Raw genomic sequence first — 21,741 nt, forward strand, 5'->3', positions numbered from 1 at the left:
CTACAGCCACATGCACACTGGACCCCCCCCCCCCCCCCCCCCCAACCTCATGATGAAACCCCACAATATTAAACCCGAGCTCTCTACAGAATTGAGAAGCTAAATTACTCTGGTACTGTAATACCCTCTTGTGGCCACTGACTAACATGACAACAAGACAACAAATGGAAATACTGTACAATATTCCCTACAGTGTTTATCAATTTATTCCAAAAACCATAAAACTAATATGTTAGTGGAATTGGAGTCTGTTAAATTGCCCATAGGTGAGCACAACAATAGAAAGTTTTTTTTTAATTGCCTGTTGGTGGAAACAATGAGAAGAACACGAGCAAGGAACAAAAATATAATGAGGTACTGTGAGGCTGGTGGTTTTGCTATTAAATCAACTAAAATGTCCCAGGATAAAGTGTTTGAGTTCACAAAAAGTCATTTAAAAGTGAACAATAAATTATAGATGGATTGGAAATTGAAAAACATTGCTAAATCAATCAAAAATATAATTAAATTCCAATGAATCCATTGCAAAGCCTCAAATTAATGAATTCCCACCTCTAAAATGTTTATGCATCTTTTAAGTCAAAGTTAAATGATTCGGAATAAATAAAAAAATTTGCAATAAATTGACAATTCAGTGTGTTAATTAGAAGTTCCAATTGTTTGATTAATCACAATTAATTAGTATGAATATTTTATTCTTTACACCCCCAGTTTTATCATGAGTCAGCAGTTATCTTCCTGTTTGCATTTACAGTGTTACGATGGCAGCAGTTTGACTTGGAACACATTCCAACCATCCATCCATCCATTTATTGCTTGTCCTGTATGGGTTAGGGTTAGTAGGACTTTATTTATTTATTAATTATTTTTTTCACTTTAGTTTTGCATTGCATTTGAGAGGTTCCATTGCACCAGAACAGGTGCAACCAAAATGGAAGCCGTTTAAAAAACAAAACAAGAATGCCAAGTGAGGAAAGAAGAGAGAACAGAACAGGACACGATTTGCTCAAGGATCAACAATAAACAAGAAAGGGCATTGTTGCGCATTGGCGAGGAAAACTGAAAGAGTCCCACCAAAGGGAAGACAACACAAGACGACAAGCACGACGACGGAAAACATCAATAACGAAGAGCACGAGAGTTAGGAGCACACAACAAAGGATGCGATCTCCCTCCTTCTTGAAGTTTGTGTACACACTTCATTAGAAGCCGTAAATTAGACAAGACAAGGATGGGGAAGCCGAATTCTCCGAGCCCCATCCCAAGAGATTGCTGTGATGAAAGGCAGATGTGATACGAGCCTGCTTTGAGTGCCAAGAGCACACTGAAGAGTTATCTGCTCCACCCAAACTTCCCCTGATTGCACCAATTAGCTTCTACAGTCAAGCAGGCGCAGATGGGAGGAGAAACGAGACACTGGAATCCAAGCGGCCTCTACGTCCACTTGCAACGTTGATACTTCAGTCCATTTGCATTTACCTGGATGGCTTCAATGTAGACTACAACATACAACAGTCAACAATTAGACAAATGCACAAATCTCTCACACACATTCACACCTGACCCCGAGCGCTTTTGGAATCTGCAAACAACATGACAGAGGCGTTTAGATGGCGTTCTCGGAGCGAAAGCAGGCCAGCACAGGGACATGCAAACGATGAAATCACCTTAAAAGGGCTGCGCTGAAAGCGTACGTGTCTCGTGTGCTTGAGTATAGCACCGATCAGAGAGTTCCCCCCCAAAAAATCATCACAATATTGAACAATATGTCTTCTTGATTGACTTTTTTTTATAATAAAATACTGTACACATTTTCAATTCTGTGTCATAATTATTCCATAAAGGAACACAGACATCTGCTTGATGTTTGTTCTTGTCATCAGATTTCAAACAGCTTCAGCATGGAAACGTTAATTATTGTGTACTTTGTACTGTTTTATTTCAACAAGCATGTTTATACATATACTTTATCATGTCAACGGTGTAAATCTACAAACTCAATAATTCATAAATAATGCTCAACATTAAATTCATCTTTTAGGGAAGAACGCGGGTCTCTTTTTTTTAACACTTTTTCTTAAAAAAAAAAGAAAAGAAAAAAAGAATGCGAGTCTCCACGGCTTGAACTTTGGCCATATTCCATGCCAAATTTTAGTTTTTGCTTTCTTTTAACTGCAGTTATGAATGAAGTGAGTTAAAAGTCAGATTTATGATGCTGACAAGTGGTTTAATAATTCCAATACAGCAATGAGGAGATTCCCTCTTTGTGTCGGGGAAAGGATTTGGAACTCACAAACCTCACAGGGCTGAAATATTAATGCCTTCATTGTAGTATGAGTGATAATTCTATTGAGAAATGATAGTGAGGATTCAAAATAGAGACCTATAAAGAGCAAAGGACTAAACGCACCCGATAAACTGCTGCTCATGTTGAAAATCTTCTTTTTTTTTTAAGAGTCTGCATTGGCTCAAGAATATACCATGAAAAATGTTTTTTGTTTTTTTTATTAAAGTGCCTGTACATGTAAAAATGTGTTTGTTTTTCATGTGCATGGAAATAACCAGTAAATTTTGTGAGGCAAAACAACATGCAAAAAAAGCTATTCCAGTGAAGCTGGAAAGAAAAGAAAAAACATTTGAAAGAAAGTGAAGGAAGTCGTGCACACATGCGGGCCTCAGCGGAGATTCTGCTTGGCACACGTAACGCACACATGTCTGAACAGTTGGTTACTTTTCAACACAGAGTGACCCACAAAGTCAAATCCGCTGGTGTACATGACACACAAATGTGCAAAGTGGGATGACCATTTAAGGATGGCACAATGCCCAAGTGTGAGAGAGGCCAAGCACGCGGAAGCGGAAGTGCGCACACACAGTGTCATTGCACTTGAGTTAGCCACGGAAGGACTGACTACGTTTATCCCGAGGGGGATGTCATCAAGCATGACTGCTGCAAGTGGGAGTACGTCTACTTACTGCATGTGTGCCATCATGTCATGGCAGACATTTGGCATAACGGGGCCGGCGGTTCTGCTGGTGTTGGCCCAAGACAACTCTTTCTTACACACCACTGTAGCACGCACCAGAGTACTCATTTTACAGCCATTATTATTCTTTACAGACACAAACTGCCTTGGAAGATATTTGTTGTTTTCAGTTCATCAAAACTAATCTTTGTTATGTTCAACCTTAGCTTGTCCATGATCTTATTTACCCCTGGAAAAAATCAAGTCAGGGATCACCGAGACCACATCTCCAGTTTGTGAGCACAGAGCGCTATCAGTAGTGATGGGAAAATGAAGCTTCATGAAGCACTTGTGATATTTTTTGACTCCCCTAGATGGTGCTCTTGGTTTAAATATAAAGGCTAGTGCAAAGGAAATTGATTACATTTCCACTGCATCTTTCAACCAAGAGAGTCAAAAAATATTACAAGTGCTTCATGAAGCTTCATTTTCCCATCACTAGCTATCAGTGAGCTAAAATTCTGGGCTGCTGACATAGTTCAGCACCTTACTTGAATGCTCCGGAAGTAAAAAGTTTAACTACTTTTTATATATATATATATATATATTTATATATAGTTCATTCCCCTTTAAGACCGTGTTCAGCGTGTTTAGTCACGTGACGCCACCCATCCAGTCTAAACAAGAAGGGAAACAGACGATGAGGAAATGACGGGTGGTTCATATGAAAAAGCGGCTGACACGGAAGTAAAATTAGTCGAAATTGATCCTGTTGTAGCTGTCCCGAAAAGAAATTCGACATCTGTCGTTTGGAAATATTTTGGGTTCCACAAAGACGATGTTGAGCAAAAGAACACAAAATGAACCACCCAGAGCAAGACGTCTAACCTTTTTCAATACCGACAGCACAACTATACTGTTGAGGTCGAAGATGCGGGAAAAAATTTAAGTGTGAAGCAAGGTTCGAAAAGTGCCACCCCCAGACAGCAGCCCATAACGGAGGCATTTTCGGGGTGAACACCTCATGAAAGTAGCTGCCAAAAGGTACATCATACCATCGCGAAAATACAACACAGAGAGGCTGCCCTTAGACATGTCAAGCATTTTTATTTGCAATTGTTTATAGGTGTTGCATTGACATTTATATTTATTTTAGGAATTTTCTTTACAAGCCACACTACAAAAAAAGTTTACAAGAGAGGTAACCTTTTTCTCATGTTCTAATGTCCAAGTCATGCAAGCAAAATTGAATATTTATACTTGAATGGTTACAAGGGATTTTCATACTTCTATATTTCATTCAAAGTAGCGTGTGCCAGTTGGTCAATAAATCAATGAAAAGCAGTTAATTTTCATTTTCTGCAGTTATTTTCAGATATAGTGGTCGGCATGGGGGGGGGGGGGGTTATTTATAGTGCATTTATTGTTATCGAGGTAAAACTGCCCAATTTATCGTGATATTGATTTGAGGTCATATCACCCAGCCCTATGGGAAACAGAAGAAAACCCCGCACAAGCACAAGGAGAACCTGCAAACTCCATATAGGAAGCCCAAACTCACAACTGTGAGGCGCATGTGCTAACCATCTATTCACCGAATACAAGTTATGTAATAACAACTGCCAAATGAACATGGCGGGAGAAGGGCAACAGTATGTGTCTACCTATGAAGGATTAGTGAAGACTGACTTTCAAATGGTCAACAAGTAGCAGCGCTTTTCCACAGAACATGTGATGAAGCTAAATAGCCAAACGTTCCAAAGCATTTAATGTAATCTGACATTTCCATTAAAGTTAGAAAAAAAAAACTGAAAATGATCTGTAATGCTAACAACCACAAGAAGGTAATCTATCATCTATTACATCGTGATACATGATTCTTATCAGTAGCTCTTTAATCATGGCTTAAAGCATCGACAAAAATTTTGAGCGGCCAGATAGCACTGACGAGCTGCTAAACTTTTGAAACCCAGCGCTACTTCAAGTACTGATGATTTAACTAGGTAGGAAACAGATAAATAAATCTCTGAGAATGTAAACATTCAATGACAAAACCACAACAACCGAGGTCCCATCACTGGGGAGCTATTTTTAGAAACAGGCCCTGTAGCATCCTTTGTTGAAATAAAGGTGGTCTCTCTAACTGATGGTTCACAATTTTAATTAAACCAAGTCTGAACACACTGTAAGAGCTACATTACAAGTAAACAGAAAATGCCATTAATAACTCAAACGGTATGTTTTGTGTATCCCTTTACCGCATTTAAGCCATAAACTACCTTTTACTACCTTAAATTAATACGTTTTGTAGCCTTGACATTGGCATTGTATATAAACATTTTAACATTGCCCTTTACCTTTGTAAATGCCTTAAAACAAAAATAAACCATACAAAAAATATAGATTCATAGTAAATAAAACAGAATCTTGAGCAGTAGCGTTGCTAAATATTTACTAAGGTGCGTTAGCACACTCTAGTGGATAAAAACGGTAGCGTTTTATTGTGTAGTAAATCACACAAACAACGTGAAATATAGCGACAGTAGGTAACAAACAATAAAACGTTACTCCAATACAAACCTCGTTCTCTTCTCCACCATGTGCTAAAGAATCGTTTGCTGAACAATTTACTTTTTCAGTTTTTCTGTGGCGCACAAACTTTTTCTCTGCACTTGGAAGTCGCCGCTACTAATGGCGGGCGGTACGTCATTGGTTACCACGTCATTTCCACAGTTTGTGAGACCTTTTCCTGTATCCTTCAAAATAAAAGCATAAACTATATTATAACAGCACAATAAAATAAAATAAAGCAATTCTGCAATACAAAAACAAAACAAAAGTAATAGCAGGGTCATTTACAGGCCAACAAATTACTCCTGAAATACAGGAAGAAGTCTTCAATTAATTGTCCCAACACTACTTGGCGAATTGGATGAACTGTTGAATGAAAGCCTTGGTGAAGCCTGCAGGTAAATGTTACGTTTTTTCTCACTAGGTCAAGTTAAAAGAAATGCTATTGTAATCCCTGATCTCAACCTGTTGGGTTATTAACTGTGCATGTAGGTGGAACTACAAATTGTGTTTAGGCGTGCAACTTTTGCTAATTATCAATCAACAGGCAGAAAGTGAGACTTTTTGGATTACTACTTAGCCGGTTTCCAATAAAGTAAAGTAACTAGCTACTACAAGCACACAGAGGACAGATTTATGAGATTTGGCCTCCTCCCTCAATTTTGAAGAACATGATTGAAGACTGCGAAGGGTAAGATCGATATGCCAAAGGAACGGTTTACTTCTAGTTATTTTACATCCCTTTTCTTCCACTAGTTAGTATAACCACATTACATAATACAACAAAATCTTCAAAGCACATCCGGGTAAATAAATGTATTATGGCTCCATGAAACCAAGGTCGATCTTAAAATTATTTTACCGAGTATGTGTGCTGTCTAAGAACTTAACTTAAAAAAGAAAAAGAAGTTCTGTATAGATTTAGTTGGAATTCTAAGCCAGACGATATTGACTGATGCCAAAGTGTTAAAATTTCAGGAATGTCCTCAAATAGCAAACTAAGTTTGTTCTAATGTTTACATGTCCACTGCACCATTTTAGGTTGAACTAGTTTAAATTTTCGTTTGAATACATTGGACATGTTTGAAGATAATTTCTGAAAACATGAAAAGTCTGAGATCATCACTTCCGTGGCAGCCAATAAGCTAACTTCTGTTCTGACAAGTATCATTCTTACAAAGGGATGACGTGGAAAGGCGGAGAAGCCATGCTAATTGCTAAGCTAATACACACGGCTAGCATGTTTAACACCTGAATTAAGTGCTTGGTTTTTTTTGTAGCATGTAACAGTTTTTATTTTTCAAACTCAACTCAACCTTATTTCTAAAGCACTTTCAAATTATCATTGCTGCATACAAAGTGCTGTACATGGAGTAAAAATCAGTTCTGCAGTAAAGACAAGTAAAACAAAATAACACAAAATAAATTCATGAATGAATGTCATAAGTCTGGAAATAAATAGGTAAATAAAATAAATAATAAAAGTCACAACACAGATGCTCGTGCTGGCTTCTTTTTACAAAGGAAATATTTTGCAGTTTAATTAGTGTAATAAAACAATTTGAGTGACAGCCTCTGCAAAGGCTGAAAAATAGAAAGCAAGAAGGTCATTTGGATCACACGTGTTTACAAGAGTCTGGACATAGCTGGAGGCTGCAGCTGCTGCAGGCTGCAACTGCTCAGGGGACTTGACAAAATGAGACTGCAGTGATTCCGAGTGCGACTACATGCGAGAGGTGCAGAATTCAGTTTAGGCACAAGGAACAAGTGCGGCAGGTACTGGGCTAGCTTGCAGTAGCTTCACGCTATAAATAAAATGGAAGGAGGGGGATTGGTGGTTAATTTCCACCAGATGTTATTTGATTGGGATGACTATTTGTTCTTCTTTTTTTCCCAAAGGTCGTTACTAGAACTAGGTGCCTTTTTCAGTACCAGGTTGATTAAGATTCCAGGTCAATAAAGGCTTAATCTACTACAGGAGCACATAACAGAAGAAATCACTCAATGGTTAGTCCTCTGTGTAAGTCAGCTGCATTTCCTTCTATTAAATCGATGTACGTAACTGAAACTGATGGCAATGGAGCTTTTGGTGACAAACAGCCAAATACAGCAAGTGAGCCTCCCGTCTCTGTTGCATTCCCCTGTGGGATTGCAGAACCTTTTTTCATCCTTATTACACTGCTCGAAGGGCCTGCAACAGCATTGCGTCATTTTGGGACTACATTGACATGATTGTACTACATTACAAATAAAAATAAAAATAAAAAGAATAATGGATCCTCAAAATATGTTAATGAAATTGTATTTGTGCAGCGTATTCGGAGATTCGTGTCTTAGTTTCACGACAACATTTAACGACATTCACAAGCAAAGCAGAGAAAACAAAAGTACAATTACTAAAAGAATGTACATTGACAATGATCAAATAAAACCCAAGAGTAAAGAATTAAGACGAATTTTCTAAAGTAATTAAAAGAAAAACTAAAACGAATGAAAAAAAAGATGTTTAGAAGACCGTAATTAATGGTTGCTGCACTGTTTTATCAACACTTGTTTCATTAGCCCGTCTAAGGCACTTTGCCTTGTGTGTTAGCACTAAGCTAGCTGACCGTGTGTGTTAGCACTAAGCTAGCTGACTGTGTGAAATGATGTGGTTTGATTAAATGCACAACATGTAATCTCTTGTTTCATGTTTAAACTTGAACTGGGAATGGCAAGAAATATACAGACCACCTTGCCACCTTCACGACAAACTGCTTCGTGTAAGTCAAGGTACCGCTGTATGCCAATATTGAAAAGTAGAATTTGAAATCTCCACAAACATTTTAGTGATCGATGTTAAAATGTGCCAACTGGTTCCTTGTGGATATTGAGACTTGGCAGAGTTAAGACAAAAACATCACAAATATGAAGCCAATCCTTCTGGCTTTGTCAGATTTCAACATTATTTTCCATTAGGAAAAAATAAAAAGAGAAATCGTCATTTCCGTGGTTACAAAGTCGCCGCAATAAGCCTTGCATGACATGGTAACTTAGCACAATAACTTAGATCATTCTTATTGGTTAAGTGTAAACTAAATTAAACACTGCACTATTACAATGATAAAATAATGTTACTGATTAGAACTTTTCCTTGCCTTTTGTTTGTGCTTTACTTTGAGTGAAGAAGTTTCCCAGCCAGCACATTGCTTACTTGCCACCCTGTTTCTAATCCTGTCTTCAATCTCAAGGCTCCCTCCGAGAAAAATCATTTGTGATGACTCATTTTCCACTGATTCAAGCTTCTCGAGAGCAAAGAACAAATTAATATTACATCCAAAGTGAAGCTTTCATCTGACAGCCTTTAGAAACTTGGAATTCACGCTTCTCTATATCGTCCATCCTGTAGTGCAGCTCACTTTTTCTTCCAGTATTCTTGTCGCTGTAGTCCAGGTTTCTTCTATCCAATAAAGCTGAAATAACATTAAACGGGCAGTGGCGGTGGTTCGACACCTATCTGCTGAGCCCAGAGGGAGAACAGTGGTACTTTATTGCACAGCTAACTTGGCAGATTTATGGCTTTGGTGTGTGTGGCGGTGAGCGGAACTATTCTCCTTGAACGTAGTGCAGTTTACACCATTGGCTTCACATCATCGACAAAACGCAGGAAAGTCATGTGTGATAAGAAGACATGGACCACCAATAAGTGTAATAGGAAGAGCACAAAAATGCACATATATGGAGTTTTTTAGCAAATGACCGTTCCCCCAAAAGGAGAATTTTTGAACCCGAATAGGCGGGAGATGACAGTGCGCATGTAAATGAAGTATAAACTCGAAACTATCTGCCTTGTGACAAACTGCAGTTATTCTGGACAGACGAGACCATTTTTACACAAGTTTTGTTTGTGCTTCCATCTGCTGCTTTTAAATCCATAATCATAAAGCAAGTATAAGCCTCCTATTGATTCCAGAGGAGAAGGATCACCTCAAAATCCTATTCATGTTGTCCATTTGTTTGTTTTTTGCACAAATGCTTGCCGGCTCACATGCACAAACACACGCGCACACAATGCCAAACGGATTTGTGGGCTTTTAGCTCAACTCTTCAAAACCAGATTGAAAACATTAACATACAGCAAACAGCCAATCAGCTGCTGGACCGGATCTAGAGAATTTCATAAACTTGGCAGAGCCTGGACCAGATCCCCTTGATCATTGTAATCCTGGCCAGCCTCACTAGTAGATTATCTATTCATTCTGTGAAGAGAAGCGAGAGCCCAATGTGCAGCAAGGAAGGAAGCTCCCATTTACCCTGCGAGCTCCCGAGATGAGGTGACAACAAGCACAATTAGATTCGGAGATTGGACAACAACATCAAAACAAAAACAGTAAGAGGAGTTTGTCAAATATGACCTCTATAACACAATTACAAATTAAAATCTAAATTAGCGATAGACCGATCATCGGCCGGGACAATTATCGATGCCGATATTACGGCATTAACATTTTTACTTGGGATGCCAATAATGCTATTTTCAGCCGATACTGATAAATCAATCATTTCGAAAGTACCGCTATCGATAACCAATAAGTGAGCCGATAATTGTTTGCAAAACGAACTTGAATACAAATATACTTTCGAATCCTACTATAAATCTAACATGTACACATACATTGAAACATTGTGTAAAGCACCATGAAGCTGAATTTGATTGATATCTCTGTTTCAAAAAACAACCAGTACCTCATTTTGAGTTTGCCAAAACAGTCATGTTTTAAAAATGCAACAAAAAACTGTCAGCGTAACATTAAGGGGAGACAGTAAAGAAAGCCCACATTGGCATCTGCCATGTCGCCATGATGCATCTTCTGTCAACACGAGGTCGCGCGCATTATGACATCACAAATATGCGACACTACCATAGGCAAGGGGAGGGGTTGAGGAGTTGGGCACAACTTGAGACACAACAACAACAGACGGACCAACGTGGCATGTCTATTATTATCTACGGATTTCTTTATTATCTGGTTTATCTGTATGACGTCAAATTAGTCGATAATTGCCGATAATTATTGGCCACCCATATTATCGTGCATCCCTAATTTTTACGAATCCGAAGGTCGATAAAGTTGGTATCTGACTGAGCTGTGAATGCTTGCGAACGTAGCGAAATTTAGGGTTTCCATCAGGATTTGTAATATGTTTAAAGACCTTTTGAACATATTCAGACATTTTTTTTATTGTCTGCAAAGATCTTTTGAAAACTTTTACGAACCCTCACAAAAAAACCAAATTAGCCACATCCGCATGCATTTGCAACTTTTCATTTATGGATTTATTAAATTTCCACTTCATAAAAAAAAAAATGACACTGGGAACTACCTAAACTTTTAAATAAATAAATAAATAAAATTAAGAATTTATGCTTAACTTTTGGAAAACTTTATTTGCAGTAGAAAATTTAAGAGAACTATTTACTTGCTTAGTTTTTAATTTAGCTTAATACATGCTGATGACCCTGCAAGCTCCCTGCAATTTTTGTTGCTGCAAGTTGTAAATTTTTTATATATTTAAAACAAAAAGGAATAGTTTTTTTGTTTTTTTTACGCTGATAATTTATCTTTTACTGCAAATGAATATCGGCTTGAAATATCGGTTATCGGTCTCCTTGGCTACTAATAATCGGTATCGACCTTGAAAAAACCATATCGGTCTATCACTAATCAAAATGGCAGACTTCCTGTTTGGTTTAGCATAAGGCTACAAAATACTTTTTTGTAGATTTTGGTCTATTAAGATATGCATCAACCAGGAACAACCAGGAAAGCTTTGTTAAAGATTTGTAGAGGGCGCTATTGAGCCATGAATTAAAAAATTGCGCACGAAATTTCTAAAATACTGATGTTCATGCAGATCGGATCTTTTTCTATTAATTCAGTAGCATCTTCTGTTCCACCTTGTCCTGATGTGTTCAGCAATGACCTCCAGTATGGAGTCATTCTTGCATCTATAAATGTAAAAGGAGACGTGTAACCATAAACACACATCATCATAAGCCTGCTGCACAAGACTCCAACACTGCTGAAAGAATTCAGGAGAGGTCATTCAAAGTCATGTCCTGCTTTCATCAAGGTATTTGAGTTTTACTTCATTTTTTCTTTTTTTTTTGCCACCCACAGCACTCATCAAATGGAGAGAAAAAAACAGCTTTATGCTTTATGTTGGTTCTTGAAATGAGAAGAACGTTCCCACAACATGTCCCACATTTCAAGCACGTAAAGAACATACATAATGGGTCAAGGAGCTTTCTCCATTTGAAATATCTTCAGATGTCCATGAAAACACCGTCAGTTTCTCTGATTCTGGTGATCTACCCCTTTCCTGGCCCACTTTCCCCTCAGTGAACACTCTCGTCTTGAATTACTATAAAAACAAAAACGTTTTACAAAAACATTCAATTCTACGGAGCCAAACAATCAGCAACTCCCAGTTCAAAAGTGGGACTTAAACAACATGTGTGCACTTAAGCAAACATGTGTGTTTGGTCTGCGTAGATTGTACAGGAAATCATTAAGGAGAAGATCTGCCCCACCAAGCCTATGACCCATTTCACAACTATTTGTAGCAAACAACAAAAACAACAGTTGTATCAGACACACCCACTCATACGGGACTCGGATGTCATCATCAACTTGATTTTAGACAGGTTTAGTATCATAAACGACATATACTACATAGTAAAGAAGGATCTTGACATTCCTGTAACATTTTGCCAACACTAATTCATATAAATAGGAAGGATAATATCTGGGACGGCTCCGTTTGCTTTAAATGCACCACAAAGTACAGCCTCCAAAATAGTCATGAAAAAAATAATCAAACACTATCAATCTCTCAAACAGATTCAATAAAAAATAAATAAATGAAGGTAATCCTCGCATAGGGTGGATTTAAGGATTTATTGCAGTACCGCTTTGTTGTTCTGCATTAACATTGGCAAAGATTCGACTTCCATGGGATATATTTTTTTTTTCAGCCTCAAGTAATCTGGAAAGCTTGACGAGCCCTTGCTGAGGTCATCAATCCGTGGGACAGCCTGTCCGACTTTTCTTAAATCGGAATGAGATGGATACAAATACCAAGTTAATAGGTTCATCACTAAAATAACTAGAAATGTACCCGATGAGGAAGAGCTCGACAGTGCGAGTGTTTTACGCGCATTTGGGACTAAAAGTAGACCACATTTTCAATGTTTTGATTAATGGTGTCGAGTTTTAAGCGGCCATTTTGGCCTGTCCTAGTAGTCCTTAAGAACAAATCTCTCCAATATTTTTGTCAGATTACCGCAATGTATGTAACATTAAAAAAGTGGACTTTTCATTCACGTGCATGCGGGTCATGGCGGAGAAGCTTGATTACTCGCCGTAAAACATAAGACTCAAATCAGCTCGACAAGGTCAGAGCCAGACCAAACGTCTGCTGGGTGATAAAGGACCTGCCCCGAACAGATTTATAAGACACCCTCCTGACAGAAATGTACACATGTAGATATGTTCCAGGTGAAAATTCACTATACAGAGACCATATAGAGAAACTCATTAAAAGAGGATTTCGAGGAGGATTTCCACAACAGACAGAAAATCTGCGAACATTTTAATCGCTTTGAGTCCTTTCTCTGGTGTACCTTGCAAATGAAATGCACCCTACAGGCATGGGGTGCGAGGGCCTGTGCACCACTTTAATGAGCTGTTGTTGATTTGCTGATCTGAACATAGTGTGCCAGAATCAGCTGCTGCTTCTGCAGTGAAAGCACCACCATTGTTTTCCGGCACACGAGGGACAAAGAGGCTACATTAGTGTTACTCTGTTTATTTTGCAAGATCCCCAAAGTACTCAGTAGCTGCTACAAACAAACACACACATACATACATACATGCATACATACGTACACAGTCCTGCCGAATGATGAGTCAGTCCAACAGCCGCTGTATCTGTATTCGCCCCTTATATAATTTGAATGCGGCCACATTCACACGACAGTAAGATATCCAAGGGGCCGGATGGATGACCATCTTGTTTGCGTGAATTCTGTTCACTTGGACTGACCAATGCTTTTGGCCCCTGTTCCAGTCTGTGCTCTGGAAAAAGTGAAAAATCCTCCTCAAAAGTCCGATGCTATCCGACGGAGTATTTCAGACCTTTGTATTTGAAAAGAGAAGATTATCGTGAATATGATCAAACCCACATAATAATCTCCTAATCTTGACACCCTCTAGTTTGCTTGAGGTGAGGGGAGATGCAATAATCACTCTTACTTTAAATAAGTAAGCATCTCAAGAATCTTATTTGTTGTCTTCAGCTTTGCTTTTGATACAAATCTCCTGAAAAAACTATTCAGCTGAACGTCAACTCGACAATTGATGGTTGGAGCTTGTTGCACACTGTAATGTAATAATTTCCTGAAAATGTTATCAAATTTGCACTAAAACCGATCAAAATGAAATAAAACCCAGCCATGTCATAATTTCACCAACAATGTAACAAAAAAGCCACGTTTGTTACTATAACAACATTAAAACACTGATGTAACAATTAACTCGACATGTCTGATTGTTTAACAATAAAAGATGAATGTAATATTATTAAATTAAAAAAAGAACAGGAACATTTAACTGTAACACTTAGAACTCCCAGAAGTCCTTGTGGCAGAACGGTTCTAACGAAGTGGGCGGAGTTTACTTGGATTGGTTTAACACTAAATAAATCATCTCTATCAAATAACTCCAACACTGACTTCCATTTAAATCAGATGGTGTTAAAAATACACTTTGAGATTCGAAATCAACTCTGAAACATTTAACAACTAAATTTTAACACTTCAATTGTTGCTGCGAATGTATAAAACACAAACAACACAACACTTTGGACTGAAAATCTGTCAAGTTTTACATGATCACTTTTGAAGGGGAAATAAAAAGCCACCTGAAAATATAATAAATCCCCAATAATGCAAAATGGTTTATTTTATCGGTTGAATGTTATTCAGGATTTTTTCTTCCATTTTTGATTGAATTTTTTTTGTCGTTACAATTTTTTTTTATCATTACGCTTTCAGGTGTTACATACCAGTCCATCTTAAAATAGAAGCATTCATCCGCTAACAGTACACTAGCTGACAAGCAGCCTAAATCCTCACATCAGCTGTCAATTAGCAAATTCAACAAAGAATATGCGTAGAGTAAGGAACAAGGACAAGCAGTCTCATTATTGTGAAAATGAGCAGTTAATGTTGACCTTAACGAAGGCTAAAGAAACCCAACTAGCGTTTTACTCAAGTCTACACCAATCACAAATCACACTCAGACACCTTCACTGCCTCACAGACATCTGGAATTTATGGAACTCTAGCAAGGCAACGTAACAAGGTTTGTATCAGGGTCACTAGTACAATGCCGTTTTGGAAAGCATTCCCCCTTTTTTTATTTTTTTTTATGATAGCACTGTAGCAGCTGTATTACGCGACTGCTGCTTGAAGAAGCATGCAACATGGGTTGGATACGTGCACAAGAACTGCAGTACATGGAAGCACTCGTCTGTGCTTGAGGTTGAGAGAAAATAATTTAGCCGTGCTGGGCTTCAAACCAGTCAAAATGCTTCAAAAAATCTTGGCAGCCAAAACCGTTTTCTGTGAAAGACCTTGGGAAAGTCTTTGTACATAAAGTACATGCGATGTACTAATAAGAAATTGAACACAAAATGAATAATGCCAGCGAGTTATCACTAAAATGTCCAGCAAACCGGATACAGAGATCCATTAAAAGAAAACATGTTTTATAAGCTACAGTAAAGACAAACTGATTCAACAGGAGTTTTTGCCTTTCTATGTTTGCTCCATGTTCGAAACAAACAACAAAATCATTTGAATAGAGCTTTGTCAGCTCAGCCTCGCCCCGAGGCCAAACAATCGTAAACATGCCCTCTGACTCATTTCGTTTAAAGTTTTTGGCGCCAGGTGATATCTTTCAGTGGAGTCCAAATTAGTTTTGGGTTGTTGTTGTTTTTTGTATGACAGCTCCATTGGTTGGTTTGTGGGTCACTCACTACAGTCACGCACTTTATCCCAAAGCAAGCTAACTGTCATGGCAAAAAGTACAAATTCCGTATTACTACTTGAGACATTTCTGTCCATCGAAATTCAAGTCCTTTAAAAGCAACAACAAATCTGTTTTCAGCTTCATGTCATGAACTTGTTTGTGGCGCATCATCATCGAGTTGAAAAATGTGAGAGTCCAAACATGACAATTAGCAACACTGGATCTATAGAGATGTGATTTCTAAAGTCTTGCATGCTGAAACTGAGCGGAATCCAAGTGCAATGGCAAAGGACGATCACCCACCCACAACATTCCATCCAATACTGTGAACCATGGGCACTAAAAGTGTCTCCCTGCGCCAGTGTGAGCCACCAACTGTGTGGCAGGTTAATTCCATTTCCATGATTCCTTACGGGAAACGCCGTCAAATCCATTTGAACGTATGAGAGGAAAGCAGGACGGCATTGCCTTACTGATGATCAACTCAAAAATGTGACAAAGTAAGATTTAGGAAGAAATCGGAAGGATTTGCGAAATAACTGCTCATTCAGCATCGGCCAGTCAATATCAAGATGGCCTTTTGTTGAATCAGGTTAAATTCGACTGTACTCATTGCGCTCCAGGCTACAAACGCAGTGCCAAAGTAGGCACGCCAGTTGACTATTCAATCGTTCTCGGTCTGTCTCTGTGTTTAGACGTCTTCCCACGCCATTTGTAAATACAAATGACTTTCTGTCTTCTGATCAGTGTCAATAAAAAAGGCTAAGACTTTATTGGCTTCATTTCCCAAGAATAACACATTACCTAAAATCTCATTTCTGTTTCCTCACACCAAATGACTGTTCTCAGTGATTTCACCTTTGACACAGCGATCAAAGCGATACACTAGACGCCTTGAGGCATTCAAGTTTGTTTTTACAAAACACCCAATGGACATTTAGATAATATGTCAAATGAAATTGTACAACAAAGATTTTGCTTAACACCGTATCACTTCAAGCTTTTGCAATCACCGCAAACATGTTGCCGAGAACGCAGACACCGACGCTAACATAGAAACATGAGTAAAAACGTATAAAGTACAAGAGAAGCTACTTTGTCCAAGTGACTGGCTGAATGAAAGGGGAAAAGAAATCGAGCAGTCCCGAAAGTGACATCGTTCAGTCGAAGCACAGCTTTTCCCGAGTGTCTTTTTTTGCGTTTTTACTGCGCGATGGTTTGCTGTTTACATATTTAGCATTAGCATTTTCTTCTCAACAATTGACAACAATTTCATGATGCACTGCAGATAACTACAAGATTTAAATGTAACAGGAACGACTAGTTTAAATTCACGTGCATGTACAGTATATCGTATGTTCATAGAACAGTAGTGCTTCACCTTATGGACAATTCCGTGCTTACGTCACAAGTCAAAATGGCGGTCTTAGTCGGTGAAACGATGCTCTCCGCTCATTGAAAAGCATTGGACTTTGGATGGTTGTGATTTGATGAGTGAGGATTATTTTCATGTTCCGAATGTGATGAAATGTATTTTGGCTACTTTAACGTTCTGCCTTGTTTGTATGCTCGTCACAGACAAAAGCAATACAACACGCCGTTTGTTTTCACCGTGTGAAAGAAGCATTTGCATTGCGGACAGATCAGAAATGCCCGGATGTTCGGAATTGTGTAATACAATTTTTTATCTGATTAAAATTCAATTAGTAACATTAAATTGTACATAATCAAAGCCTCAAATGAATTCAATTTATACAAAATGTAATAGGAGGGCCACCAACAAGATTGCAAATCTATTCTTATATAAACAAAGCATGTTATGCTAGTATCAGGTGATAGCAGTCATGATCAGATCTCACACAGTTGCAAAACAGCATTTGACAAACGTGCTATTTGTTATTTTCAACATCAATATTTTTAAAGAAAGCTTTACATATTACATTGACGGCACAACAGGTAGCCCTGGGTCTTCAATCATTAAGTAAACCAAGTAGCGAATGTCATCCATTTTATACATTTTTTCTATGCTAATTCTAAATTCAACAGTTTTCACACCCCTGGTTGGCCACCTCAAACAAAAGCGTGTATATTCCCAGACAACTCGTTCACTCAAAAATGAAATGAGGTTAATAACACCGAGTTAAACTCTTCAACAAAAAGCTCACAAGCAATATTGTAATCATAATGAACGACAGCACAAGAAAAACGCACTCTGGCCACTAGTCAAAGTATTATAGACGACATGTTTGCTGCGACCCTAGAAAGGATATGCAGTATGGAAAATGTGTGGATGAATAATACATTTATCATACTCTGATTATCTACAGGTTATATCCACACCTGCATTCACTGCGTATCATATAAGTCACAATACCTTTTTTGCATGCATGATGCATGTTGTATTTACCTGTCTGTGTGCATGCATGCCTTTGTGCATTCTACATGCCAATGAGCAGAGGTTCGGCGCTATTTTTAGAACAGCTATATTAGCTCGCCATATGTGTCAGCTGTTGTTCTCAAAATGGCCACAGAGCACATGCTGCAACAACTAGACAGAAAAGTCATCCAACAAATGAACCCATTACAAATGAGAGAGACAGACAAAGAGAGAAAAATATGTTGCTGTCAAACAGGTCCACTAAATATATATGTAAATGCACACAAGACACTGAGAAAAGAAGCGCAAGCGCGCGCACACACCAACAAGTCGAGCCTGTTCAGCTCGAGCGAAGCTCTGAGTCACACTCGCTTGACAAACGTGCGCCCAACTGACAGTGCAGGCAAGTCACCCGATTGGACAATAACAGACTGCTGCTGCTGTTTCTGTACAGCACTCTCCATGTCTACGTTGTGCACACACGTGGACTCAATTGTTGGTCATCTTACATTTGTGAGTAATATGTGAACCGGTAGTCATGAATCAAGCTGCTTGGAGATGGCCTGATAGCTTTTATCTTATGATAGACCAATTATCGGCCGGGCTGATTATCAGTGCCGATATTTGGTATTTTGGCGGATATCTGCCTTTTTTCCAAATCTGAAGGTTGATAAGGCAGCGATCTTACAGAGCGGCGAATGCTTTCCTTAAACGTTGCAAAACAGTTGCATAGATGTTGACCGTACTTGGCACAAAAACATTTTGAACATGTTCAGACGATTTTTTACTATTTGTGAACGGCTTTTGCTACGTTCCCCAGCATTCACACATAGAGAGATATCAACCGGGTTGGTGATTGATGGTGTATAGAAAAAACAGAAGTGCAAATTGAGCATTTTTCTTATATTGAAATTTGGAAAACATTATTCACTGTAGAAAACTTTGTTTAATTTTTGAATTTTGAATTTACCCACATGCCAGGAAGCTTTCTAAACTTGTTACAATTATAAAACAAAACTGTCTCTATTATGTTTAAAATGAGACAGAAAACCTTCAAAATGTTGAAAATGTGAAAAGTTGTTTAACATACTTCATGGCATTTCAACAAAGTAAAAATTGTTTTAAGTTTAATGCCAATATTTTCCCTTTGAGTGAAAGTAAACATCGGCTCCAAATATTGGTTATCGGCCTCCTTGACTCCTAATAATCGGTATCGGCCCTGAAAAAAACAACCTTGTCGGTCTATCACAATTCAAAAGAATTCTGTCGAATTTGATTTCCTTAACAGACATGTACCAACAATTTTGTCCACATGTGTAAATTCCAGATGTACAGCGTTCCCTTATGATGCGGGTCACTTGTCGCAAGCTCGCTGTTTATTTTTTTGTTTTTGTTTTTTAACAGTAAGTATACCTTTTTTTTTTTTTTTCATTTTTTGAGAGAGCTCAGTACTGTTCATTCGGTAATCTTACCGATTCAACACTATTTTTAAAATTTTATGAAGGTTTGAACATGGAGAGTGTTTAAGCGAGAGAGAAATGTGGGAAAATGTAAATGCCTCTATGAGAAAAGTGTATAAAATGTGTGGTGAGAGGTTTTACAGCCTTAAAACATTTACAAATAAATGTAAAAAATAAAGCTGACATATTCATGGATTTCACTTACTGCAGGTATTTTTTGTTAGCTTTGGTCCACATTTCTAATTTTGGTCTTGGGGAAACCAAGATAATTCCAACAAATTGTCTTTGAGTGTTGATTTTTGCAACTGCACTTTTTGGGCAGCATCCATTTTGTGAGAATTACGCAACAATCTAAAACAGCAGTTTAAAGATCTTGTTAATAAAATGTTTGCGTGCTTCACTGCTACTGTTTTGGTTAGCAAATAGGTCAAATACAGTGTATTTTTGTGATCATATAGGATGGACTAAGGATTGTTGAGTTAGTACATTTTTCTGATGGGAAAATATTGCTATAGTGTGTATTGGAGGAAGATGTTTTGAGGAAATACGGTGTATGTAGCAAGAGCATAACCGCAGACGGACTGAGTCAACATGAGCAGACAAAGAGAAGGCCATGCTCATTCACAGGGAATGCCGTGTTACAGGCGACAAACATTCATATATTCCTCCAGAAGGGCAGCAAGGGAGCTTGGTGGGCGGCGAAGACACGGCAGGGAAATCTCTGCCTGCACACTAAACAAAGCAGCCCCTCGCCGGCTGAAGATGGCTACTGCCACATCTGCACCACTTAATCATTCTGCCTTCAATTGCACTCACTTGATGAAGCAGCGAGCACCCTCAAATGTGTAGCCTTCCTCCCATCCTGTTGGTAAATCTGCAAAAGGAAGCAATGGGAGATAAACAGACGAGCGTTACAGCTGTGCAGGGAGATGTGATGTGATCTCTCTCTCTCTCTCTCTCTCTCTCTCTCACACTCACACACACACACACACACACACACACACACACACACACACACACACACACACACACACACACACACACACACACACACACACACACACACACATACCGACACACACTCGCATGTGATGCAGTAGCGTCTGGACTGGGCGTTCAAGAGCTCATTTGGCGTGTGGCCTTTTCCACAATTCCTTGCCCACCACCGATTCCACCATTGCTCAATCGTTTTTCTTTGTTTTATTTTGCGAGCTGCGTCTGTATAACATCCAGCTGTTGAGCACATCTGCAAGCGACGATGCACCGCTACGCTACCGTCCAGATGTGTGCTTCCCTTTGCCTCCTTTGCAGCGTATCGACGCTATTTCCGCAAAATCTCTTTCCAAAGTGGCACTGCGGGGGAATTTGCTACATCAGCGCACGCCTACGTGACGGAACTTTTAAAAAGTGTGTCGCAAAGTGGCCAGGTGGATTAGGAGGGGGACGCCGTGCGCGAGGGGCGAGCACGGGAGAGAAGAGGAGGCTTGTTGCTTTTGCTTTGCTGCAGAGATCTTCACGCAACTTCTCGTCGCGAGCCATCACGAGCAGCGATTACATCGAAAGCGAGAGAGAGAGAGAGGGAGAGAGAGAGAGAGAAAAACATGACTTGCCTGGAGTTTTTCTGTGTCCTGTTATGACAGCCTCTCCGCTAAGAGGCTGCAACCAGGTTGTACTCTTGGCTTCTTCGCTGTTAACAGAAGAAGGAAAAACGGAGGGGAAGGGGGATGAGAACGCCGAAGAAAAAACAGACGAATTAATAACCAGGCCCGTCGAGAAATCCACGCCTCCACACGATATTTACTTGATGAAGAATATCCGTCCATCCTGGGTGACGCCGTAACTCCAAGAAGGGGGAAGACAGGAGAGCCAGTCCGGGTTGGGATCCGCCGCCATGTCTAGCCGAAAAGCTTCTCAGGCTGGCTGCGGGTGCGGGTGACTTCCACTTGACAGTCGAACGCGAGCTGGCCGGGGTGCGCGCTGCCTGCGCGGCGCTGCGCCAGCGCGCGCCCGCGACAGCACAACAGGCGAGAACGCGCCTTGGAAGACGTGCGCGCGCAGCGCCAAATGATTTCTGCCAAATGTCAGGAGGCGGGCCCACTTTTCTTCACATTCACAATTACGCAAGACTTCAGTTGCTTGGAGAGTTTACGCCTTGAAAGAAATAATGAGTTTCTTAAAGTATGCAATCAATTAAATGGAAAAAAAAAAACCGTCTTGGAAACTTGTAGCGTCTACAAATTAAACCATTGAGAGAGCAAACTACACACTAGATTTTGACTTTTTGTATCAAG

The 21,741-nt window shown here is 39.2% G+C and overlaps 1 protein-coding gene across 7 annotated transcripts in view; it reads right to left on the reverse strand.

Moving 5' to 3' along the window:
* Positions 1–21,483, reverse strand: part of LOC147160184 (pleckstrin homology domain-containing family A member 5-like) — a 58,938-nt gene extending 37,455 nt beyond the window's left edge. For 4 of the 7 annotated variants that reach the window (XM_086058772.1, XM_086058771.1, XM_086058769.1 and 1 more), the window contains exons 1-3: positions 21,252–21,483; positions 21,061–21,137; positions 20,267–20,324 (exon numbers count right to left, since the gene is read on the reverse strand). In XM_086058772.1, coding sequence (XP_085914898.1) covers positions 20,267–20,324; positions 21,061–21,137; positions 21,252–21,343 — 227 coding nt within the window. In that variant the 5' untranslated portion in view covers positions 21,344–21,483. The remainder of the gene's footprint in view (positions 1–20,266; positions 20,325–21,060; positions 21,138–21,251) is intronic. The other 3 variants (XM_086058770.1, XM_086058774.1, XM_086058773.1) reach the window with 1 other exon arrangement.
* Between the last annotated feature and the right edge of the window lie 258 nt (positions 21,484–21,741).

This window comes from Leptonotus elevatus, chromosome 17 (genome assembly GCF_054856555.1).
Source record: "Leptonotus elevatus isolate MCC_2025b chromosome 17, RoL_Lele_1.0, whole genome shotgun sequence".
NCBI lineage: Eukaryota > Metazoa > Chordata > Actinopteri > Syngnathiformes > Syngnathidae > Leptonotus > Leptonotus elevatus.